Genomic DNA, 27,430 nt, shown 5'->3' on the forward strand with positions numbered 1-27,430 from the left:
CAAAATTTATAGGGAACTCATACAACTTAACAAAAGAAAGATAAACAATCCAATCAAAAAATGGGCAAAGGACCTAAATAGACACCTTTCAAAAGAGGACATCCAGAAAGCCAAGAGACATATGAAAACATGCTCAAAGTCACTAATCATCCGAGAGATGCAAATCAAAACAGCAATGAGGTACCATCTCACACCTGTCAGACTGGCTATCATCAACAAATCAACAAACGACAAGTGCTGGAGAGGATGTGGAGAAAAAGGAACACTTGTGCACTGCTGGTGGGAATGCAGACTGGTGCAGCCACTATGGAAGACAGTATGGAGTTTCCTTAAAAAACTGAAAATGGAACTCCCATTTGACCCTGTGATCCCACTTCTAGGAATATATCCCAAGAAACCAGAAACACCAATCAGAAAGGATATATGCACCCCTATGTTCATAGCAGCACAATTCACCATAGCTAAGATCTGGAAACAGCCTAAGTGCCCATCAGTAGATGAATGGATTAGAAAACTGTGGTACATCTACACGATGGAATACTATGCTGCTGTAAAAAGGAAGGAACTCTTACCATTTGCAACGTCATGGATGGAACTGGAGAGCATTATGCTAAGTGAAATAAGCCAGTCAATAAAGGAAAAATACCACATGATCTCACTCATTCGTGGACAATAGAGACCATTCTAAACTTTTGAACAACTATAGATACAGAGGCAGAGCTGCCTCAAACAGATTGTCGAGCTGCAGCGGGAAGGCCGGGGAGGGTTGGGGGGCAGGAGGTAGGGGGGTAAGAGACCAACTAAAGGACTTGTATGCATGCATATAAGCATAACCAATGGACATAAGACACTGGGTGATAGGGGAGGCTAGGGGACTGTCTAGGGCGGGGGGATAAAATGGATACATATGTAATACCCTTTGTAATACTTTAAGCAATAAAAATTAAAAAAAAAAAAAAAAAAAAAAAAAAAAAAAAAAAAAAAAAAAAAAAAAAAAAAAAAAAAAAAAGTGTAAGGACAACACAAGTCAACTTTGATAGTTAGATAGTCCCAAGCAAATTGGAACATATGGTCACTCTGGGTTTTGCACAGGTCTATCTAGTTTCCTGGGTTTTTTTTCTGAAAACTTTTATGATAAACAGTAAAGACAAAAAACACGTTTTACAAAAGCTAGTTTGCATTTGGTTTCTGTCATCTGCAACTGAAAGAATCCTGGCCTAGCATACCAAGATTTAAGCTTAAAACACCACTTTATCGTTTAAGATGTTTAAGAAGTGTCATACAACAAAATTTCAGCTTTACATTCTCCTGAGTAGTAAAATTCTTTGAAAAGGAAAAAAACTTAAATTTTTAAAAATGTCAATCATCTTTATGAATTACCCTGGAATTTAACTGAAGTTCTCTAGTTGTTTTATAATAGAGTCTGGAATTTGGAAAAATATAGAGTTTTTGTTGTTTTTAATATGAACTCTAATGTGTCCTTTATCCAGTTTTAACATTTTTGAGCCTTGTTCATTCCTCTATACAAAAACAGTATATAGCTACATAGGTTTCAAATGAAGTAATATATGTAAAATACTTTGAAAAGTGTAACTACCATCGATAAGCAGTACTTTTATTAGCTATTATTAACTATCTTTAAAATGGGGGGGGGGGGTGTAAATACTCCTTAAAAGTATTTTAATTTCAGAATTTTAGGCACAAAGAATAACATCTTAAAGAACTTCAGATTTGATATAACTTCTTGGTTATTTATGTCTCAGTCCTATGACCATTTTCTGTAATGCCAGGGCTGGGAACCTAAAAACTGTATTTTCTATCTCAACAGGATCTTGTTATATACTGTTAAATCCTGCCAATAAAAAAAACATTAGAAAAGGAGAAGGGGGCCCTGGCTGGTATGGCTCAGTTGGTTGGGCATCGTATCATATACTGAAAGGTTGCTGATTCAATTACCAGTCAGGGCACATGCCTGGGTTGCAGGCTCGATCCCTGGTAGCGGGCGTGCAGGAGGCAGCCAATTGATGTTTCCCTCTCACACTGATGTTTCTCTCTCTCTCTCCCTTCCTCTTTCTCAAAGTAGTCATGTCCCTCCCATGGTCTCAGTTCCTGAGGCAGTGGCTCTGGTATCATCTCCTTCCTTTTGTTCCTCCTTCAGTTAAGGGTTTGAAGATAGAAGGAGAAAACATTCACTTCTCTGTTGTACTTTCTGATCATTTAATAAAGTACTATGAACCAGACCGTGCTGTTGAAGACTTCTAGAGATTTCTTCAAAAGATCGACTGAGACAAAATGTTCTTTATCGGGCACAAGTAGTTCCAAGGCAGGGGATCATCTACTGGCCAAGCAGAACTCCAGGGACAATCATCAGGAGTGTAAAATTCTAAGGTTCAGTTTTTAGGTCTGTCACTCCAGGATTTAGTGGCTAGTGTTAGACATTGAGAGTAGAAAGACAAGTAAAACACAGTCTATATTCCCTGTTCCTCCTCCGTTTAGAGGGGAAGAGGTGGGACATATAAAGAAACAATTAAAACACCTATAATGAACTGAATTTTGTACCCACCCTCATAATTCATATGTTGAAACCCTAACCTCTCAATGTGACTATATTTGCAGACAGGACCTATAAGCATAAAATAAAAGGTTGAATGAAGTCATAAGGTTGGGGCCTTAATCCAGTAGGACTGATATCCTTATAAGAGGAAGAGATACCAGAGATCTCTCTCCATTCACACACACAAGAAAGGCCCTCTGAGAAGGCAGCCATGTAAAAGTCAGGAAGAGAAACCTCACTAGACCCCAACCCTGATGGCGCCTAACCTTGGACTTCCAGCCTCCCGAACTGTGAGAAATAAAAATCTGTTGTTACCACCCAGTCTGTGGTATTTTTGTTATGGGAGCCCGAGCAAACTAATAGAATACCTATGATAAATTCTACAATATACATAGGAAAGAGATATAACTAAATTGGGAGGTTATGAAAGGATTCTGAAAGAAGGTCCTAATCTAACTTTGAGAGAACAAACAGGAGTTGAGTAGGTAAATAAAAAGAGCTACACAAGCAAAGAAGAGTTGCATGTCCAAGGTATATTGGCCGGGGGGGGAGGGGGGGGGAGCACAAAATATTTAAGAAACAACAAAAAGCTAATTTAGTTTGATTAAAGTTGTGGAGAGATACTACAAGAGATTGATTGAAAAACTTGTCTTATATCTTGAAGTCGATAATAACTAGGAAACAATTTAAACCTTAAGTGGCTAGTTTGGATTTGTAATTTAAAAGGTAAATGGACAGAAGGTAGAAGGGCTCGTGGCAGTAATCTGGGCAAGAAATTATATAAGCAAAAATTAGGAATGGAGCTGACAATATAAAGTTGAGATACTTAAAAGGCATGTAATTAAAGTAAAAATACTATATGTAGTTATATAAAACCAAATCTGATTGCACATGATTCTACCTTTGGGAAGATAAGGGTTAGACAAAGAATGAAGATGTAACTCAGAGTATTGCACCCTAATTTTATTTATTTTTATTTATTTATTTTGTTAATCCTTACCTGAGGATATTGTTTCCATTGATTTTTTTTTTTTTGAGAGAGAGAGAGTGAAAGGGAAGGAGGGAAGATGGGGAGAGAGGGAAAGAGAGAAAAAGAACCATCAATGTGAGAGAGACCCATCAATTGGTTGCTCCTGCAACCCAGGTATGTGCCTTTGACCAGAAATCGAACCAGTGACCCTTTAGTGCCCAGGCTGACACTCCAACCACTGAGCAACACCACCCAGGCTGCATCCTACTTTTATATGCATGGAAATGGAGGCACAGGGTTTTCTAAAGGTACCAGCAAACTGCTGAGGGTCATTAGGGTCATAGCAAGACTTTGTCACTGGCTGTGTGATTTGGATCAGGTTAAGTCACTTCTTTAAGCTATACTAAGAGAATGTTCAGTAATCATGATTTATGAACACATAATGTTAAACTTAAGTTCTGAACTAAAAAATATCTTTTTCATGCCTGATCTGACCTGTGTTTCCTATTTAGCTTAGAAAAGCCAGTGAGTAAATTTCAGACACAATATTTTGTGAAAAACTAGTTACACTGAAAACTAGAAACCAACGGTATTAAAAAAAGGATGATGCACAGTAATTACAATTAATGGTACTGATTTATTATTACTCTAATAAGTAATTGCACTTTCTGACTGCTTTAGAATAAAGCTTTCTCCTTTAGGTAAGCTAGAAAGCATTAGAAGATTACGCTCTCTTAAATCCTTTTGTGAGCAAAGCAAACACAAGAAAGTAACTCTATAAAAATTAAGATAAAAATACATTTAGAAGAACTGGCATATAGTGTAATGGTATTATACTTAGCAACAACAAAGGTCAACTTCTTGAAAGCAGTGACAAGCTATATGAAAATCCTATACTTAATTGCAGGCATTCTAGGAATTTGTCATAAAAAAATAATTCAAAGTATAAAAAAAACTTCACAAACTGTATGTTCACTTCAGCATAAATTATAATAACAAAAGACAGCAAAAAGCTTAAATGCCCAATATTGTAGGGTATTGCTAGGGTATTTTCTAATAATTTAAAATTATATTTATAAAGCCTCTGATACTTGTTATGACAAAAGGAGAAAATAAAAATACAATCATTTACACAGAATAATCTCAATTATATAAAAAACGTTGCAAAGTAAGCTTAAAGGCAAGATTATAGATGGCTTTTCTCTTCAGTTTTTCCTACATTTTCCAATTTTCTGTAATGAATATGTATAATTTCTTTAATCAGAAACACACACACAATCTTAACAATCAAAAAATCTTCAGAGTTCACTCTCTTTTATGTATATAAGATGTCTACCCTGTCTTAAGGAAACAGCTTTACCTAAGTAAAAATCTGTAGTTTTTATTATATTTTCATTTACTTAAAAAAATTTATCTTCTACTTAGAGTTTGTGAGTAAAAACATGTTTAAATAATCATTTTAGGATTAAAATCGTGCTTTTTAAAAAAGACATTAAAAAGACTGAAAGAGTACCAACCAAATTATAATCATTGCTTTGTTAGAGTGATGGAATGTGAGCGGTTTCTTTTTTAAGACTCCAAATGCTTTCGAGTGTTGTATAGTATGCATTGTATAGTATGCAGTCTATGAGTGCACATTAGAATGCTGCTGTGGTGAGAGGCAGTGCAACACAGTTGTTAAGCATGTGGCTCTAAGTCAGATAGTTTAAACTTGAAACCTGGGCTCTACCACAGTTGGATGATTGTGTGACTTTGGGTCCTCAGGTTCTTCAGAACCCCATGTCTATAATCTAGGCATAGTAATAGAACCTATACTTCACTGGGTGGTTGTGATAAATAAGAATTCGTGAAAAGCAATTACAATAATGCATGGTATGCACAATTTCAGTACAGAATGAGGACAGTTTCAGATTACTGGCTGAGGCAGGAAAAATGAACTTGTATAAAAAAAAAACAACAAACACGACCGTGTGGTATGTATATGTGGGAGGTGCATTTTGAAGAGACTTTCTAATTTTTAAAAATCTTCTCAACTTTTTTTTTTCTTTAGCCAACCACAGATTCAAATTTTCACAAAATTATATTGAAAAATAATTGCTTTGTTTTCTCAAGCATTTTAAATATAAACCAGTGTCTTATTAAGTGAAATATTACAATAAATATTTACCTTTATACTCAGTAGTACTGTATGTTTTTTTAAAAGCTTTTGGTAATCCTAAAAATATAATATCCTGAAAGTTAAAAGCAAAATGCATTTCTATCATTTAATTGTACCTTGAAGAAGATAAAGGACAAGAAGCCAGAAAAAGATGACTTTTGATGTTACTTGTAACCACCAACGGAAGAAAAAGGGAAAAAACACAACTCGAACAATCCCCTTTCTAGTCAGAGAAGTCCAAGGACTTTCAGGTTTTGCCTTAGCAAATGCAGACCCTGAGAAAAGTAAAATAAGACAACAGAGTATACTTATTAGTCTTTAATTTCCTTAGAGAAAAACTTCAACATTTGAAGAAAAACAAAATAAAATGCATTATTTTATTTTATACTATGCTAAGAAATGTCCAATTTTGGGTAACACAACTTTAAAAAACATTCTTCATGCTATCATATTAACTCAGGTACTTTGAAAACAAGTTTTAACTGAAATAACAGAATTTCTCCTACATATTTTATAAATATAAGACAATATTCAAATGTCAATTACACTTTAACCCCTAAACTAATATAGTATTTGTATGTCAACTATAATCCTATATAATAAAAGGCTAACATGCAAATTGTCCCCTGGACCAGGAGTTCAACCAGGGGGCGGGGCCAGCCAGCCAATTGCCTGCGGCCCCTCCCCTGGCCAGCCCCACCCACTCCAATCGGGGCGGGCCGGCCAGACCCCACCCATGCACAAATTCATGCACCAGGCCTCTAGTTTAAATAAAATTTTTTTAAATCTTACTACTTTAATTTTTATAACCAGGCCTTATAGCCTGCTAAGCAAACATGAGATGTTTTTCTTTTGTATGTACTTCTTGTATTGATCTTTAGCAGGAGGAAAAACTAGTCAATGGTATTTAAATGCTTCCATTTTCTGCTTTTTATGGATTTTCTGCCTTCATTTAAGCTCACATTACTTTTATTTCTACAAACATATATATCTAACCCATTTGAATTGTTTCTACAAGGTCAATTTCTAATTGTATTAAGCACTTATTTATCCAAGGCTCACCTCTTACAAGATCAACATCTATGAGGTCTGGTTTCACATGCGCTGTTTTCTTTGGTTTATTCCTTAGTCCCTATAATATATTAAAAGTAGTATTGGTGAGACTGTAGATCCTAAAAGTCCTCATCACAAGAAAAAAGTTTTGTAACTATGTATGGGGACAAATGTTAACTGGACTTATTGTGGTGATCATTTCATCAAATTACTATGTTGTACACCTAAAACTAAAATAACATTATGTCATTATGTTCTAATAAAAATAGTATTAGAATTCTATATGTGTATTTAAATCCAGAAAAGCAGAAAAAAATCATCTTTCCATGAAGATAAATTTAGAAAAAGTAAAAAAGATAAAGTAAAATTCTAAAACAAAGACGATTGCTACCAATCAATTTGGATGTACAGCCTGAGATAGCCTGCATTGGCCCAGATTTGCACAGGCGAGTATTGAAGCTGGCTGGGGGAGCAGTGGCTCTGAAGGACCTTCAAGGTGTGAAGCTGCAGGTGTTGCTGCAGAAAGCAGTGAACCACAGAGCTGAGGACAGGGAAGCAGACTTCTCAGCAGATGCCAGCATGTAGGAGTGGTATCAGCTAAGACCCAGAGAGAACAATGCATATCTCAGGGATGCCACTATGTTCACATGCATAACCAGACCACAATGCCACCTAATCAAATCAAAACTTAGAGGCCATGCCCAGTTGGTGGAAGAAGGGAAAGCAGGACTCACAAATTGAATTAGTTTTAAAACTTGAAATTACTAAACACTAAGATTAAGTTTTTGCCATCAGTGTACAGAAATGGAAGTAAGGTTGGAGATCAAAATTACTGGGCGGGGGGACTATGAAAAAATAAATTTATAACTTAAGTCTAGGATATTAAGATTGGAAGAGCTTAGGTTAAATTCCTCAGGAGCCAAGTGCTAATAGATGACATAGTGTTTAGACGATTTGTTGATTACTCATTCAATTAACCAAGTAATAACTATTCAGTGCTTTGTTTGGCCCTTCCTAATCCAAGTAATTAACAATGACCACTTAAAGTAAGAATTTGATTAAGTACTGTTTGCATCTAAAGTAGCGATTCTCAACCTGTGGGTCGCGACCCCTTTGGGGGTCGAACGACCATTTCACAGGGGTCGCCTAAGACCACCGGAAAACACATATATAATTACAAATTGTTTTTATGATTAATCACTATGCTTTAATTATGTTCAATTTGTAACAATGAAATTGGGGGTCACTACAACATGAGGAACTGTATTAAAGGGTCAAGGCATTAGGAAGGTTGAGAACCACTGATAAAGCAAAGAAGAAGACAGCATTTGAGCTCAAAATTAACTGAGATGTTTAAACAAAGTACCCTGAATTCAAGATGCAATTAACCTTTGAACTCCTGCAAATAGTCTGTTCATCTGAAATTACAAACAACCCAGAGATACAAAGATACAAAAACAAAAGAGAAAGGGTCAGGATTAAAGATATATTCATTATAATTTTACATACAGTTGACCTTCATATTCAGTTTCAAAATTTGCAGTGTGTGTACGTGCGCACGCACACGTGCTTTATATTGATAATTTTGTTTAAAATGGCCCCCAAGCATAGTACTGAAGTACCTGTCTAGTGCTTCTAAGTGCAAGAAGGCTGTGATGTGCCTCTGAGAAAATGTGTGTAAGATAAGCTCTGTTCAGGCATAGCTATAGTGTTGTTGGGCATGAGTTTAATGTTAATGAAATCAACAATACATATTAAATAAGGATTTTTTCAACAGAAAAATATATAAAACAAGATTATGTATTAGTTGATGAAAGGTTGTGACTAGAGGCTTGTAGAAACTTAACTCTATATTTTCCCTAGGAGCAATGATCAGTATTCGCTAATTCAGTGTTCATGGTGACTTTACAGAAAATAACTACTGTGAATAATGAGAATCGATTCATCGGTACTTCATTTCCCATTTTAATGTCATGAAAAAGTGGCTGACTGAAACTATGAAACATTACTGATATTTTATAAACTGGAAAGGAATTCTAATAATACATACACTTAACAAAATTTCATTTATATTTAGATTTGGTATGATGTTTATTATGAGACTTTACCTTTATTACTGCCAACAAATTTGAAAACAGTAACATTTAAATTTACTTGTTTTTATACATTCTTTTAAAAATACAGTAAAACCTCGATATAATGGACTAATTCGGGTGAGGGAATAGCCATTAAAGCCGAAAGCCTGTTCTATACTAACACAGATAATGTTGGGCCAAAAAGCTACAAAAGACTGTTTAAGTTTAGAAAATAATCCTGTTTAATGATTTAGACTCCCATGCATGGAACTATCATAACACTTAACATTCCATTAAAGAATGTAACCATCAGTTTCTCTTTCTGGATATCCTGCTTAGTTCCTTCCATGCCATTTTTCCTCTATAATGACGTTAAAATGAAATAGCCTAGTTCTTTCTGCTGAAACTTTAAAAATCTATTAAGTCTAAACCAAGGGGAAATGCCATATTCAATTTTAAATTTGGGTCAAGGTGATCAGGAAGTAAAAGCTTTCAGTTACATGTTCTAAATGTTTAAGAAAAAATAATTTGCAACTAACAAAAGACTTACCACTCTTGGCCTTTAATTTTAAAAAATAAACATTTCCAAGAAATATAATTTCATGGCTTTGATTTCTTTAGTTGTTGCTCACTGCTTTGATATATATGCAAATCAATAACAGTGTTCTCTACATCACAGGTACAATGTTTTGTTTTAAATCAAATATCAAGATTAATAGTAATACACTAGTTATACACTTGTCCAACTTTCTTAGAATAAATGCAACACTATATCTAACACTATAAACAATATGCCTCCACTAGAATGTTCAGCAAGAATGGTTTTACACCCTGGCTGGTGTGGCTCAGTTGGTTGGAGCATCATCTGGAACACCAAAAGGTCTCAGGTTGGATTCCCTGTTAGGAAAGATACCCAAGCCGTGGGTTAGATCCACAGGATGCATGCAGGAGGCAACCAATTGATGTTTCACTCTAACATAGATCTTTCTTTCTCTCTCACCCTCTCTCTCTAAAAATCAGTAAAAGCATATACTTTGGTGAGAATTAAAAAAAAAAAAAGTGGTTTTGGGCTTGTCAACACAGTGACCCTTTTAATTAAAAATAACAAGAGTAAATTTTAATACTATTTTAATTCTTCAATTACCATTTTAAAGTATTATCTTTAAAGGTAGACATATTTGAGAAACAAGTCACAGGTCTTAGCCTTCCCTAAATTCATCCTGTCAGCACACTAAGAAACAACTAATATAATCCTTCCTTATTTTAATCTCTATATATAGGCATTAAAACCGTTTCTTAAAAATGAGTAAATTAGAGAAACCAAGATGGCGGCATAGGTAAACACCTGAAATTGATACCTTGCACAACCACTTAAAAAATACAACTAAAAGACAAAACGGGCCCTAACCGGTTTGGCTCAGTGGATAGAGCATCGGCCTGCGGACTGAAAGGTCCCGGGTTCGATTCTGATCAAGGGCATGTACCTTGGTTGTGGGCACATCCCCAGTAATGGGTGTGCAGGAGGCAGCTGATCGATGTTTCTCTCTCATCGATGTTTCTAACTCTCTATCCCTCTCCCTTCCTCTCTGTAAAAAAAAAAAAATCAATAAAATATATTAAAAAAAAAAAAAAAAGACAAAATGGACATCATCCAGAACCACAGGAAGGCTGGCTAAGTGGAAATTCTACAACTAGAAGGAAAGAGAAAAGCGCACTGAGACTCAGAGGAGGTGCAGAAGTGCAGAGGTACAGAGGCACACACGGAAAGGGCTGGCAACTGAGGATGTGGTTGTTTTTTTTTCAATTGGGAGGGAGACACAAGCTCCCGACTGCTCTGAACTCCAATTCCGGGTGAGTCTCTGGGGACCCAGACTCATACTGGGAGAAGCTGGACTGTCTGGCATCGGGCAATCTCGAAAGCGGCTTTCTCTCAGAGGTGCTTGCAGCGATTAGCTCGGGACACGAGACCCCAGTGTCCTGGGGCCTGGGCAGGGCTGAGGATCAGCCAAAGCTGTTTGCTCCACACTGTTGATTCCCTGAAACCCTGCCCCACCCAAGCTGTGCACAGAGGCTTTTGCATATGAATGGCCTGGACCTTTGCAATCTAAAATTACCTAACAAACTGCTGCTGATCAGAGAGACCAAGAACATCCAAAAGGAGGCCCAAGGCCCCATAGCAGCTTGCATTGCTTCACAGCTGGGCTTCATCTGGGCATCTCCAAACCCCAAATAAAAAAGAGGAATCTTCAGATCTCTCCGTAGGTGCTGCTGGGTAGCCTCAGGCAGAGGCTAAATTAACACCTCCTTAGAGATCCAAGAGCCAGTGTACCCAGTGGTCAGAGTGCGACCATCCAGATTACAACTCCTCAGATCCATAAGGGACACACTCAGGGGGCAGACTCAGTGAGCACCAAAGCCCCACTGAAGCAAGTCTTGCCTCATAAGGGTGTCTCCAGCACAGTTCTCCCACCGTAGACACAGCTGATTCTCACAGCCAATTGACCTGGAGGTCAACTCCTCCCAGTGATACCAACAACAATCAAGGCTTAACTACAACAAGACTGTGCACAAAGCCCACAAAGAGGTGCACCAAGAGTGTCTTCCTCAGGTAAATGGGGAGGCTGAGCCACTGGGCCCTATGGGACACCTAGCACACAAAGCCACTCTATCAACACAGGGAAGCAGCCAAAATGCGGAGACAAAGAAACAGGAGACAAATGACAGAAATGGAGGAAAGCAAACTACTAGATATAGAGTTCAAAACCACGGTTATAAAGTTTTTCAAGAATTTTCTAGAAACCGCCGATAAATTTAGTGAGACCCTCAAGAAATCTAGTGAGACCCTTGAGGATATGAAAAAGGAACAACTAGAAATTAACCATACACTGACTGAAATAAAGAATATTATACAGAGATCCAACAGCAGACTAGAGGATCGCAAGAATCAAGTCAAAGATTTGAAATACGAAGAAGCAAAAAACACCCAACCGGAAAAACAAAATCAAAAAAGAATCAAAATGTATGAAGATAGTGTAAGGAGCCTCTGGGACAATGTCAGGCGTACCAACATCTGAATTATAGGGGTGCAAGAAGAAGAGAGAGAGCAAGATATTGAAAACCTATTTGAAGAAATAATGACAGAAAACTTCCCCCACCTGGTGAAGAAATAGACTTACAAGTCCAGGAAGCGCAGAGAACCCCAAACAAAAGGAATCCAAAGAGGACCACACCAAGACACATCATAATTAAAATGCCAAGAGCAAAAGACAAAGAGAGAATCTTAAAAGTGGCAAGAGAAAAAAAAGTCAGTTACCTACAAGGGAGTACCCATACGACTGTCAGCCGATTTCTCAACAGAAACTATGCAGGCCAGAAGGGAGTGGCAAGAAATATTCAAAGTGATGAATAGCAAGAACCTATAGCCAAGATTACTTTACCTAGCAAGGCTATCATTCAGAATTGAAGGTCAGATAAAAAGCTTCACAGATAAGAAAAAGCTAAAGGAGTTCATCACCACCAAACCAGTATTATATGAAATGCTGAAAGGTATCCTTTAAGAAGAGGAAGAAGAAGAAAAAGGTAAAGATACAAATTATGAACAACAAATACACATCAACAAGTGAATCTAAAAATCAAGTGAATAAATAATCTGATGAACAGAATACATCAGTGAATATAATAGAATCAGGGGCATAGAAAGGGAGTCGACTGACTATTCTCTGGGGGTGGGGGGTGGAGTGTGGGGGGTGCAGGAAGAGACTAGACAAAAATCATACACCTACGGATGAGGACAGTGGGGGGGGGGGTAAGGGCAGAGGGTGAGGTGGGAACCAGGTGGAGGGAAGCTATGGGGGAAAAAAGAGTAACAACTGTAATACTCTGAACAATAAAGATTTAATAAAATAAAAAAAAGTATTAAGCCTCAAGCTCAATAAAATTATGTACTGAAGCAATCTATAAGTCTGTACCTATTGATCTAATAAAACATAGGAAGTTCTATTTATCAAAATAAATAAATAAATAAAAATGAGGAAATTACATAACACGTAATTTGTGATGAGCAGCTTAAAACTAAAAAAATTTTTATAGACTTTTTTTCTTAGATTTTCAAATTTCATAAATCATCCAAATGTACCAACTGGTAACACAACTTCTCAAAATACTTAATATTCCCAGTCCAACAAGTTAAAGACTGTCAAAAGGATAAAAGATTTTAAGGAATCTTACTAGAACTCTCTACTGCTCTTTATTTGCTTGACTCTTCCAACTCCTGACTACTTCAATTTACCAGACTACAGACTACTGTATCATGGATATCTTACTTCTCTTCCTCCTTCTTTACATTTCTTCTTCCTTTACCCGCCCATTACATATTTCTTTCCCAATATTCCATTCATAGTTTTCTTCTTTCATCATTCAATGTAAATCCAGTCACTCCTATAGCTGTATTTATATAATGTGTAGAATATATAATTTACACACACACAGACACACACACGCACACACACACACATACACACACACACTTACTTTACATAGTGAGGACTCCCAAATCTTTCACCAATGTATCATCTGGATATTTCTAAAACAGAATTCTTTATCTGCTTCTCTTCTAGTATTTGCCATCACACTTAGCAAAGTTGTTAAAATATAAATTTAATCGAGGAAACTTTTCTACTTAAAATCCTTCAATGTTTTCCATAATTGTTTTCCAGATTTTTTCTAGACTCTTGTAAGGCAGTGTGATGTGACTTCCTTTGTGATGTGACTTCCATTTTCATTTCTAGTTTTACTTCTAACTACCCTAATCTTCCTCCTCCACCCAACCTATTACCAATCAAGCTCCTTCAAGAGTCATGCTCCTTCATTCCTTTATGTATATTTTCTTATGCTCTTCACCTTGTCTGGAATGATTTCCTCATTCTCCCTAAGATCTCTCAAACTTAGCTCATGAGTCACCACCTTTGTGAAATCTTTCCTAACCTTCACAGAGCTGCTTCCCCCTGAGCTCCCCAAAAGAGACCTACACATCTTTCTCTTAACTGGATTAGTATCATCTGTAATTATGCATTTTGTCTACAAAATTATAATCTATTTCATTATTTTGTTCCTATAATTTAACCCTATGTTTAACACATAGTAGGAACTTATTGAATTTTTGTTAACTATTAATTCCTCATGAAAATAGTTTAAAAATTAAAATTAACTAATGGTAAAGAATCTTGCACTTTATTACAAATGTGCAAATTGTCTAAACACAGATTGTTTGGATAGATTTTTAAGTTAATGAGAGACATTGGTTTTCAATCCCATGTAAGCCTTTATGTACAAAACAGAAAATGTCAAGCAACTCAAGTAACATTCTCTGGGCCCAGATTAAATTTAGCTCGTGCAGGACCACACTGATTAGTATTACCTATGCAAATGAAAAATATAAATCTTATCACAAAAAAGGAGTGACTGCTGAGAAACAATAAATTTAGTTAAACAATAGTTTTCATGCTAGCAAGGTAGCCTATGAGAATCTCATCAGCCTAAGTGATTACATGTCCAAGAAGGAACTACCTACTACAAAAACATTTTAATTAATGCTTTATTTTCCTCAATTCTTTTTTAAAATGACCAAATTTTCAGCAGCTCTGTTTGCGTCCAAGTCATTCTGTTAGTAGCACAAAAAAAGCAGTTCTCTATTAAAAAGAGCAGCATTTGCGCAGGATCACTCAGGTGGGAAAAGTCCTGAAACACTTACCAGTTTAATAAACTGTATAGAGCAATGACAGCATCAAAAGGGAAGAAAAGCAAACTAGAAGTATAAGGTGACAAGTGAAAGGGGAAAAGAGCTGACAAAAAAGTAATTATTAAAATTAAAATTTAAAAGAATAGAAATATGCTAAAAAGAAAAGAAAATCAGAGGTAAAGACAGAACTAAGCTATCATAAAAGAGTTTAGCATCTTCATTTAAAAGCTTGGATAGAATAATATTAATTTATACCTTAAAAGTATATGGAAAGATATTATATAAAGTATGGTTAATAATCAATCTAAAGAACTTTGTTTCAGAATATACAAAATGAAATAAACACATTACCTTGATTTCTCTTTGTTCAACAGATTTTTCCCATATTTGTTGATCATATGCTCCAATCTATGAAAATAAATAAAAAACAACACTACATTAAATGACCATTGTGGGTACCCATCCTATGGATATAACTCTGCTTGCATTACAAGCAACTCAGCAGTCATTCGGCACAGGTTAGCTTCAGTTCTGTCTCAGACTTCTGTGATCAATACTGTACTACCGTGGTTCTCAAAGTATGGTTTCTGGACCAGCAGTTTCAGCATCACCTGGGAACTTGTTAGAAATGCATACTCTCTTCCTAGAAACATACAATCTTCCAAAACTGAATCAAAAAGAATCAGAAAATCTAAACAGACCTAATACAATTAATGAAATTAAAGCAGTAATAAAAACACCCACAATAAACAAAAGTCCTGGGTCGGATAGCTTCACAGGTGAATTTTATCAAATATTCAAAGATGAACTAACATATCCTTCTCAAACTAGCTAAACAATCCAAGAGGAGGGAAGACTCCCAAGCTCATTGTACAAGGCCAGCATCATTCTAATTTAAAAACCAGAGAAACTCACTATAAAATAAGAAAATTATAGGCATAGACACAAAAATCCTCAACAAAATACTAGCAAACGAAATCCAGCATTACATTAAAAAGATGATACATCACGATTCCTGGGATGCCAGTTGTGCAAATCAACTAACTTGTTACACCACATTAACACAATAAAGGATAACAATCATATGATCATATCAACAGATAAGAAAAAGCGTTTGACAAAATCCAGCACCCATCTATGATGAAAACTGTCAGCAAAGTGGGAACATACCTCCACATAATAAAGGCCATATATGACAAACCCATTGCCAAGATCATACTTGATGGGCAGAAACTACAAGCATATCACTTAAGATCAGGAACAGGATAGGGATGCCCACTTTCACCACTCTTATTCAACTGGAAGTCCTAGTCACAGCACTCAGACAAGATGAAATAAAAGGCATCCGAATTGGAAAGGAAGAAGTAAAACTGTCATTATTTGCAGATGACATGATACTATGTACAGAGAACACTAAAGATTCCAGCAAATAACTACTAGAACTGACAAATGAATTCAGTACAGTAGCAGGATACAAAATTAACATTCAAAAATTGATTGCACTTTTATTCACCAATAGTGAACTAGAAAGGGAAACTAAGAAAACAATCTCATTTACAATTACATTTTTAAAAAATACCTAGGAATAAATTTAACCAAGGGTGTAAAATACCTATACTCAGGAAATTATGAGACTTGAAGAACAAATTAAATAAGATAATAGTCAATAGAACATATACTGTGCTCATAGAATTAACATCATTAAGATGTCAATACTACCCAAATAAATCTAGATTCAACACAATTCCTATCAAAATATCAATGGCGTATTTCACAGATCTGAAACAAATAATTCAAAAATGTGTATGGAAGCACAAAAGACCCCAAATAGCATCAGATAGCTTGAAAAAGAAGAACAAAATGGAATGTATCACACTACCTAATATTAAACTATACTTAAGGTCATAGTAATCAAAAGAACGTGGTACTGACATAAAGAAAAGACATATAGGTCAATAGGACAAAACAGAGCCCCAAATAAACCTAGGCCTCTAAGGTCAATTAAACTATTACAAAGAACAAAAACATACAATAGGGTCAAGACAGTCTATTCAATAAATGGTGTTGTGAAAACTAGACAGATACATGAAAAAAACAAAACAAAAAAACTAGACCACCTTCTTACACTACAGACAAGAATAAACTCAAAATGAATTAAAGACTTAAATATAAGCTATGAAACCATAAAACTTCTAGAAGAAAACATAGGCACTAAACTCTTTGACATCAATCTTAGAACAATATATATTTTGGAAATATCTTAAGCAAAGGCAACAAAAGCAAAAATAAACAAATGGGGTTATAGCAAATTGCAAAGCTTTTGCACAGCAAGGAGAACCATCATCAAAATGAAAAAGCAACCCACTAAATGGAAGAAGATATTTGAAAATAATAATCCAGTAATGGCTAATATTAAAAATACATTAAGAACTCATTAAAAAAAGCCCCAGAAATAATCCAATTAAAAAAGTGGGCAGAAGACCTGAATAGACACTTCTTCAAGGAAGACATACAAATGGTCAATAGACATATGAAAAGTTGCTTGATATCACTAATTATCAGAGATGCAAAACCACAATGAAATAGCATCTCACATCTGTCAGAATAGGCTATCATCAATAAATCAACAAATAACAAGTGTTGGCGAGGATATGGAGAAAAGGGAACCCTAGCATACTGTTTATGGAAGTACATACTGAAAAAACAGAGTGGAGTTTCCTAAAAAAAAATTTTAAATGAAATTGCCTTAAGACCCAGTGAACCCACTTCTGGGGATTATCCAAAGAAACCCAAAACACTAATTCAAAAGAATATATGCACCCCTATGCTCCTTGCAGCATTATTTACAACTAATGGCCTGGTGCACGAAATTCATGCACATTAAAAGGGAATTAATTAGAAGAAATATTTTAATATTGCTATTTGCCCTTTCTCTATAATAGAAGTGTCAGAGATGAAAGAAAATTAGTAAAATGTATATGAAAATCCCCCTCCTGCCAGAGTCTGGGGTGCACCGCGGGACCCAGAGTCAAGTCCCCGCCAACCCATGCGCACCTTGAAATCGCGTAAGACCCAGATCCAGCCGGCCCCACCCCGTCAAGCCCCCTGGGGCGCAGCCTCATGTCCCCTGGCTCAGCGCCGGGTGGGGGCACAGCCTCAGGTCCCCTGGCCTGGCACCAGGCGGGGGGGCAGCCTCAGGTCCTCGTTCAAGCCCTGCCGGGCGGGGAGGGGGGTGTGCAGCCTCAGGTCCCCCGTCAAGCCCTGCTGGGCAGGGGGCACAGCCTCAGGTCCCCCAGCCCAGCGTCAGGGCATAGGGCGCAGCTTCAGGTCCCCCGGCCCCAGTGTGAGGGTGCGAGGGCATGACAACTATTTGCATATTAGCTCTTTATTATATAGGACAGCTAAGATCTGGAAGCAATCCAAGTGCCCATCAATAGACAAGTGGATAAAAAAAAGCTGTGGTACATACATACAATGGAACACTCATTACTCACCCATAAAAAAGGAATGAAATTATACCATTTGAGACAGGATGGATAGTAAAATACTAGTAAGTCAGTCAGAAAAAGGCAAATGTCATATGATTTCACTTACATGTGGAATCTAAAGAGCAAAAAAAAATTGAAATAGACACAAAGAACAAGAGGGGAGAGGAGTTGGGTGACTACATAAAAGAGGTAAAGGGATTAAGAAGCACAAATTGGTGCTTCAAATTGAAATTGAACACACAATACAATATATAGATGATGTATTACAGAATTGTATATCTGAAGTCTAAATTTTATTAATTAATGTCACAGCCCAGCCGGTGTGGCTCAGTGGTTGCGGGTCAACCTATGAATCAGGAAGTTAAGGTTTGATTCCTATCAGGGCACATGCCCAGGTTTCGGGTTTGATCCCCCAGGAGGAGGCGTGCAGGAGGCAGCCCATCGATGAGTCTCTCTCATCATTGATATTTTTATTCCTTTCCTTCTGCCTTCCTCTCTGAAATCAATAAAAATACATACACTTTCTAAAAGCACAGCCATAGCCAGGCTGGCTCAGTGGATAAGTGTCCGCCTGGTGACTGAAGGGTCCCAGGTTCGATTCTGATCAAGGGCACATGCCCGGGTTGTGGGCTTGATCCCCAGTAGGGGGCGTGCAGGAGGCAGCCAATCAATGATTCTCATCATTGATGTTTCTATCTCTCTCTCCTTCTCCCTTCCTCTCTGAAATCAATAAAAAAATATATATTTTTTTAAAAAGCACAAATTGGTAGTTATAAAACAGTCACAGGGACGTAAATAAAGCACAGGGTATATAGTCAATACTATTGTGGTAAGTATGTATGGTATCAGTTGGGGTACTGGAAATATCAAAGGGAATACTATTTAAGAATATATGATTATCTAACCACTATGCTGAATATTTGAAACCAATACAAAATGAAATTGAAAGAAAAAAATAGGTCTCTTCTGCAGATACTAAATAATAATAGCTAAATCCATTTAAAATCTTCCCATATATTCTGTCAGGTTATGCATCAACTAAAACCACGCCCTTTCCTGCATTAACCCTAAGAATAGTGTATTACAAGGCCACATACATATAATCAAATCATGAATCATGACCAAGTTCCTATTGCTTAAGGAAAGCTAGTTAATGATATAGTAAAACACTGACTCAAGTTTAGAAAAAAGCCTTGAAGAATATTCTTTAATTCAACAGAGAGATGGTTATGATAGAATCTGCCTTTAAGAAGTTTCAAATCCAAAGAGAGTTAGTTATAATTCAAAGCAGAATAAAATAAGCATTATCTATATATATAAGAGCCAAGCGACCAATATGCCAGAACGACCGGTCGCTATGACATGCACTGTGGTGGCCAACTGGCCCAACTGGGGTCCCGATCAGCTCCCGACCCTGATTGGGGCGGGGCCAGCCCAGCCCTGATCGGCCCCCATCGGGGTAGGCTGGCCGGACCCTCCCGTGCATGAATTCATGCACCAGGCCTCTAGTTACACTATACATTAGTGAGAGATGGTCTGAAAAAGAACAGTACCTTACTAGATATGGGGGCATGGGAAAAAGATAAAAATGACAATTTTTGGCTTAAGTATCTGGGGCTGCACTAATATCATTAACTACAGCAGAGAATAAAAACAGGTTTAGAAAGGGTTGTTGGAACTACACAACAGCTAGAAATTATGGCTAGAATTCTAGAAAGTTAAGAAGGTACAAAATTTGGAACTTGGCGGCATAAACTAGGTACTTGGACGTTATGTGGACAACCTGATAATCTAGGGAAATAGAATAGCTTAATGAAATCAAGAACAAACTATTAAGAGAAATAAACATTTAACTGGAAAGAAGTATTAAAGTCGGGTAAGAAGACTTAGAAAAATTAGAGAGGTAGGAAAAAAACTGGAACAATATACTATAGTAATAGCTAAACAAGGAAAGCATTTCAAGAAAGAAGGTAAAGTTAGGAAAGCTAAAAATATTGAAATATTTTGAGGTGGTCAGGTAGTTAAACACAATTGTGTCAAATACTCTTGATCTTATTTAAATAGTAGGCAAAGCCATTAGCTGAGATATGGAAGCTAGAGAGTTTGGAGGATAGGGGACAACAGGGAAGGTAAGAAAAATGACTCAGGGACTCAGAATACAGAGCTAACTAGATTGCTAGATTAGGGACACCAGGAAGAACAGACATATCTGAATTGGTATTAGAAGCAGTCAGCTGAGTTATGTTTATATTTTTCCTTTTACCACCGTGTCTCTCAAAAGCCCAGGACAAGACAGGAAGACTTAAATACACACATACACACACACCCTGCCACTTAATACATGAATGCTATATGTAAGCAGAGGGTTTAATAAATTATGGCATTCCTATACAATAGAATATTATACTCATTAAAAATTTATGTTTTAAAGGGATGTTTAGTGATGTGAGAAAGTACTTTTGGTATGTTACACAAAAATAGGGCAATAAAAAAACTAAATACAATATGATCCTAATTTGGGGTGGAAAAATTCACAATGTTACCAATAGGGTAACAATGTGATTTGACTATCCTTACCTACATTTACTTTTCCTATGATAGACATGTATTACTTTTACATTATGATTTAAAAAAACATCATTTACAAAATTCAAGATAAAATGGAAGCTAATATTATCTGAGTAGCATCAAGTGTTAGGCACTGAGCTAAGTGCTTTTGAATACATTTTCTCATGGAGGGGGCAAGTTGTTAGGAAACCAACTGCCACTGCTCAAAATCAATTTAATTAAGTCCCATTATGAAAATAAATAAGGTTTTTCCTATGAGTTATAAAATAAAAATTTTCAGCTAAGAAGTTATATCTAAATAACAAAAGTGTGAGAAACTAGTCTTATAAAAGAGCAGATAGCTACCTACATCCTAGGATATTAAGGGGGGAAATGAGTTAAAGAACCAAAATGGTAAATACCAAGTGCTCAAGAAAAGAACAGCATTCTGTATGGGACTCTTGCATCAGATGGCAATGGAAGGAATTCAGTTGGTTAACACAGGAAAGGGAGGGAATGAAAGGAAAAGAGCCTGGCAAACAGCTTCGTGGTGGAACTGAGAGAACTTCAAGTTCTGGAAGAAGCCAATGAGAGAGGGCCATCACCAGCAACCATAAAAGAGAAAGCAGTAGCCATCACTGTCTCACTTGATTCCTCTCTTCTGTTCCCCTTTAATGAAGAGATTAAAAAGACCTGGCCAGTGTGGCTCAGTTGGTTGGAGCATTGTGCCATATGCTGAAGGGTGGCAGGTTCGATTTCTGGTCAGGGCACATATTCAGGTTCAGGGTTTGATCCCCAATCTAAGCATGTGCAGGAGGCAACTGATATTTCTCTCTCTCTCTCTCTCTCTCTCTCTCTCTCTCTCTCTCTCCCCCCCCCTTCCTCTCTCTCTTAAAAATCAATTTACATTTTTTTAAAAACAAGAGAGATTAAAAAGATTCTCAGAGCTAGTAAAACATTAGATATAGTGTGATTTCAGGGATCCCACAATAACCCCCCAAAATGCCCAAGGCCCTATCTTTAATCTTTAAGATTGAAAAGCAAGTATCTAGGTGATTCAATACCTATCTCTCATTTATACTTAAGTAAAATAATTAAACTACTAAGCATAAAGGCCCTGCTTTATTCTGAGGGGACTACCGAGGACCATGTCTCTACTATATTTGATCGTGAACATGTCCCTCCCTCTCACACTGATCCAAAGCTAGATAGCTGACTCAAGAGAGTCAATCAGATTCTCTCACCATTCTAAATGTTAGATAAATGAGAGAAACAGATGGCTAATAGTGGGGATTAAAATTAACAACAGACTCTATAGAGAAGTTTCTAGAAATTCTGCTGCCGAGAGGCCCAATACAGCCATGGTTTGTCTTTCTTTACCAGGTCTTGGCTGTGTGCTGTTGGCACAATTTATGTGTAGTGAAAAGGAGAAGCAGAATACACTGGTGTTTTTTCCTAAGTCCAAACTTTAATGAGAACATTGCTGTTGAGGCAAACCAATACTACTCTGCATAATTTACGAAGTTTGTTTATTTTCCAACTTGCAGGTACATGGCTGTATGTTCTCAGTACATTTATTAATAAAGGTACTGCCGATTAGGAGCCTTTCCCAAGAAGTCATCTTTTCTACTTAACCTAACCTTGTTTCATAAATTGTGAAGACCTTGCTAATGAGGAAAAAAAAAATCATTAGTTTCTTTTATTAATCATGTGAAATAATTCAAATTTGCCTTACTATTTCAATCGATCAGATGTTCAAAAAATTATCCACAGTATACAAAAGTTCTATTTAACAAACCTATAACATTAATTCCCACATGTTAACGCTCTTACAGCCAAACCCATAACATTTAACATTACTCAATAATTATTTGGAGTTTTCAATAACTGTTATTTCAACAATTAGAGTGGAAATCATTTTTTAAACAGTCAAAATAGGTATTAAACTATTTAAAATAGCTTTTAGAAAGTTATTTATTACTTAAATAATTTAGTTTTTTAAAAAATGAAGAGTTCACTATTTAAGCTTCTAAATAATTGAAACACAAAGCCTGGCCAGGTAGCTTAGAGCACCGTCCCTATATGCCAAAGTTGTGGGTTTGATCTCTGATCAGGGCACATACAAGAAGCAACCAATGAATGCATAAATAAGTGGAACAACAAATCAATGTTTCTCTCTCTTTCCCTCTCTCTCCCCTCTTCCCGTTCCCCCCTCTCTAAAATCAATAAATTATTTTTTAAAATAAATAATCAAAACAGTAAAAGACCAAATATAAACTTTACTTTAGCTTCATTTTACCACTAATAGTGCTGCTCACATTTTACATATCAAACTTAAGAAAAAAACCTCCAAAAGAGGAAAGGGGGGAGGGAGGGCGGAAAGAGATTAAATGCATATATGCATTACTTATGGACACAGACAACAGGGTGGTGAAGGCCTGGGGCCAAAGGGGGGAAAAAGAGGGGACATCTGTAATACTTTCAACAATAAATATTTAATATATAAATATTTACTTTATTATGCCTTTTATGGCCCAATCGAAAATGATGGAATAATGAAAGCTCTCAGATATTCCTTGCCAACTGGCATCTATTATTTAATAACTAGATGCCCGGGTGCACAAAATTTGTGCGGGGGGGGGGGGCGGTTCCCTCAGCCCAGCCTGCACCCTCTTCAATCGGACATCCCTCTCGCAATCTGGGACCACTGTCCTAACCACTTACCTTCCTGCCTGCCTAATCACCCCTAACTGCCTTTGCCTGCCTGCCTGATTGCCCTTAACCTCTCTGCCTGCCTGCCTGATCACCCCTAACTGCCTCTGCCTGCCTGATTGCCCTAACTGCCCTCTTCTGCCGTCTTGATCTCGCCCCCAACTGCCCTCCCCTGACAGCCTGATCCGCCCCCAACTGCCCTCTTCTGCCTGCCTAATCTTGCACCCAACTGCCCTCCCCTGCCAGCCTGGTTGCCCCCAACAGCCCTCCCCTGCAGGCCTGATCTTGCCCCCAATTGCCCTCCCCTGCTGGCCTGATCACCCCTAACTGCCTCTGCCTCAGCCCCCACCACCATGGCTTTGTCTGGAAAGAAGACAGACATCCGGAAGATGGCCTGTCGACCTGGTCTAATTAGCATATTGCCCTTTTATTAGTATAGATAGATTATATAGGATAGGATTGCTTAAATGGGGGGGGGGGCTTTTTCAGCAGGAGGGGATGCTCTTGGCAGACAAAAATACAGAATCCCTATATCTGGACTGATAGCCAGCCATATGCACTATACTGCCAAACCAGTCATTAAAAAATTAAACCGCTTTCTTACACCTTACACCAAACAGCTGTTGCCCTTAAAACCCCTCCTCAGCCCCCACCTTAGGTTCTGCCTTCGCAGTTCACCCAGATTTGGTTCTGACTGGTTGGTTTCTATGCCAGTCAGCGTCAAAAGCTCCTCTTCCTAGGCAGCCATTAGCTACTTGCAGTTCACCCAGATTTGGTTCTGATTGGTCCGTTTCTATGCAAGTCAGCATCAAAAGCTCCACCTCCTAAGCAGCCACTGGCTCCTCACAGTTCACCCAGATTTGGCTCTGATTGGTCAGTTTCTATGCCAGTCAGTGTCTCCAGCCCTGACCAGAGAGGTGGGGCTGATCAGCAGCTGCCCCAGACTGCTGGCAAGGAGGTTGAACTGCTGACCTCTTGGAGAGAGACAATGAGGTGCAGCTGCTGGCGAGGCCCAGAGAAAGAGGCAAAGGCTGATCAGCAGCTGCCACAGAGGCTGCGGATCAGACCCTGCTTCTCTCTCTGGGCCTCGTCAGCAGCCACGGCAGGGGCTGATCAGCTCCGCCCCTCTCTCTCTCTCTCTCTCTCTCTCTCTCTCTCTCTCTCTCTCTCTCTCCGAAAGGTCAGCAGTTCAACCCGATCGCCAGTCCATGCCCACCTGAGCCTGCTGCGTGCGCAGCCTGGAGTTCAGTCATCCCTTCAGTCATTTTGGATGTTATGGACCCTGGCTCTTTTTATATATATATAAACTAGAGGCCCGGTGCACAAAAATTTGTGCACTCGGGGGGGAAGGGGGGGTCCCTCTGCCTGGCCTGTGCTCTCTAGAAGTCTGGGACCCCTTGGGAGATAACGACCTGCTGGCTTAGGCCTGCTCCCGGGTGGCAGAGGGAAGGCCCAATCCCTAGGTGCAGCCCCTGGTCGGGCTCAGAGCAGGGCCGATTGGGGAGTTGGGGTACCACCCCCTGTCATGCACAGAGCAGGGCGGATTGGGAGGTTGCGATGCCACCCTCAGTCACGCTCAGGGTAGGGCCGATTGGGGGGTTGGGGCACCGCCCCGTCACACTCAAGGCAGGGTCGATAGGGAGGTTGCGGCGCCACCCCGTCATGCACAGAGCAGGGTCGATCAGGGGGTTGGGGAGCTCCCCCCTGTCACTCACAGAGTAGGGCCGATAGAGGAGTTGGGGCACTGCCCCCTGTCACACACAGAGCAGGGCGGATCAGGGGGTTGGGGCGCCGCCCTCTATCACCCACAGAACAGGGCCGATCAGGGGTTTGGGGCACTGGCACTCACACTCAGGGCAGGGCCGATGGGGAGGTTATGGCTCTACCCCATAACACACAGAGCAGGGCCCGGGGGGGGGGGGGGTGGGATTGGGGCACCGCCCTCTATCACCCACAGAGCAGGGTCGATCAGGAGGTTAGGGCGCCGCCACTCTCACACTCAGGGCAGGGCCGATGGGGAGGTTATGGCTCTACCCTGTCACACACAGAGCAGGGCCTGTGGGGGGGGAAGGGGGTTGGGGTGCCGCACCCTGTCACACACAGAGCAGGGCCGATCAAGGGGTTGGGGCACTGCAACCTGTCACACACAGAGCCACAGGGCAATCAGGGGGTTGGGGAGCTCCCCCGTATCAGGCACAGAGCAGGGCGGATAGGGAGGTTGTGGCCCTGCCCCCTGTCACACACAGAGCTGCAGGGCTATCAGGGGGTTTGGGCATTGCCCCCTGTCACGCTGATCCAGGTGCCGGGAGGCCTCTCGGCTCCGCTGATCCCGGTGCTGGGAGACCTCGTGGCTCCGCTGATCCTGGTGCTGGGAGGCATATTACCCTTTTACTATATAGGATAGAGGCCTGGTGCATGGGTGGGGCTGGCTGGTTTGCCCTGAAGGGTGTCCTGGATCAGGGTGGGGGTCCCCACTGGGGTGCCTGGCCAGTCTGGGTGAGGGGCTGAGGGCTGTTTTCAGGTTGGTGGGTGACTGAAGCTCCCAACTGCTCCTTTTTTTCTTTTTTTTTTATTCTGGGCCAGCTTTAGCTCTGGCCCCAGCTCTGAGGCCTCTTCTGCTGAAAGCAGGTATCTGGTTTGTTTGGGTTCTATAATCGAAACAATGTATAACTCCAGCTCTGAGATCCCAGGCCAGCTGAAAGCAGGTTTCTGGGGTTTTCTTTAGCTTCTATATTTGTTACAATGTTTCAAACTGCAAGCTCAGAGGCTGGCAAGTCAGGCGGGGAATGTTGGAGTCCTCCATCACTGAAGCAAGCAAGCCTCATGTTCGCTTCCAGCTGCCTGGCTGCTGGCCGCCATCTTGGCTGGCAGTTAATTTGCATATCTCCCTGATTAGCCAATGGAAAGGGTAGCAGTCGTACGCTAATTACCATGTTTCTCTTTTATTAGATAGGATATGGAGAGAGAGAGAGGGAGGGAGGGAGGGAGATTATTTTCTTGGCTATACCAGAAGGGGAAAGGGGAATTACATGATCAATTACTTCATCAATTATCATCACACTTTCAGGAGACTGGAATAATAATTAATTATAATAGATTAAGAACAAGACAAAAAAAAAAAAAAACCAACTGTGCCTGGCCATTGTGTCTCAGAGGTTGAGTGACTCGTGGACCAGGAGGTCACGGTTTGATTCCCAGCCATTGCAGGCTCAATCCCCAGTAGGGGGCGTGCAGGAGGCAGCCACTGGATGATTCTCTCTCATCATTGATGTTGCTTTCTCTCCCTCTCCCTTCCTCTCTCTGAAACCAATAAAATATATTAGAAAACAAACAAACCCGACAATGTAAGCTAAAGCAGGAAATGATCAGTAACATGTCAAATGACTAGGATTGATTATTGTTTTTGTGACAAGTAAATAATTTCTTTCCCTTTTGATTTTACCTGAAAAGACCTAAATGTTAAATCACAACAATTCAAAGACTTTCTCAGACCCCACAGGACAGAGTCAGAATCTCCTGGGAAATCAATACTTAGCATGGCAAAGAAATTCATGCCAGTTTAAGCCTTACACGATTTCAAAACTACAGTAAATTCAAACTAAAATTGTAATACTCAAAGTAAAAAACAACTAAAAGAAACAGTTATGCAAATTAAGCCACAAAAGGATACCACTTCATACACCCTAGAATGGCTATAATAAAAAAAGACAGACAATAACAAGTGTTGGCAAGGATATGGAGAAACTAAAATCCTCATACACTGCTCGTAGGAATGTAAAGTGAAGCAGCCACTTTGGAAAACAGTTTGGCAGTTATGACCTGGTAATTCCACTCCTAGTTATCTACCCAAAAGAAATGAAAACATATGTCCATACAAAGATGTGTACATGAATGTTTATACCTGCATTATTCATAATAGTCAAAAAGTAAAAACAATCCAAATGTCCATTAATTGTGAATAGATAAAATATAACTCTATAAAATAAGATTCTACTCAGCAATAAAAAGGAATGAAGCATTCACACATACTATAACATGAGTGAAAGTCAGAAACATGTTAAAGCAAAGAAGCCAGACACAAAAGGCCACATATTGTATGATTCCATTTATATGAAATGTATAGAAAAGGCAAAACT

General features: G+C 38.8%; 1 protein-coding gene across 6 annotated transcripts in view; it reads right to left on the reverse strand.

Annotated features, from left to right (window-relative positions):
- Nucleotides 1-27,430, reverse strand: part of PHTF2 (putative homeodomain transcription factor 2) — a 111,855-nt gene that overhangs the window by 50,223 nt on the left and 34,202 nt on the right. For 4 of the 6 annotated variants that reach the window (XM_059712743.1, XM_059712744.1, XM_059712745.1 and 1 more), the window contains exons 3-5: nt 14,899-14,955; nt 6,745-6,814; nt 5,799-5,957 (exon numbers count right to left, since the gene is read on the reverse strand). In XM_059712743.1, the coding sequence (XP_059568726.1) occupies nt 5,799-5,957; nt 6,745-6,814; nt 14,899-14,955 (286 nt within the window). The remainder of the gene's footprint in view (nt 1-5,798; nt 5,958-6,744; nt 6,815-14,898; nt 14,956-27,430) is intronic. The other 2 variants (XM_059712747.1, XM_059712746.1) reach the window with 1 other exon arrangement.

Source organism: Myotis daubentonii, chromosome 10 (assembly GCF_963259705.1).
Source record: "Myotis daubentonii chromosome 10, mMyoDau2.1, whole genome shotgun sequence".
Taxonomy (NCBI): Eukaryota; Metazoa; Chordata; class Mammalia; order Chiroptera; family Vespertilionidae; genus Myotis; species Myotis daubentonii.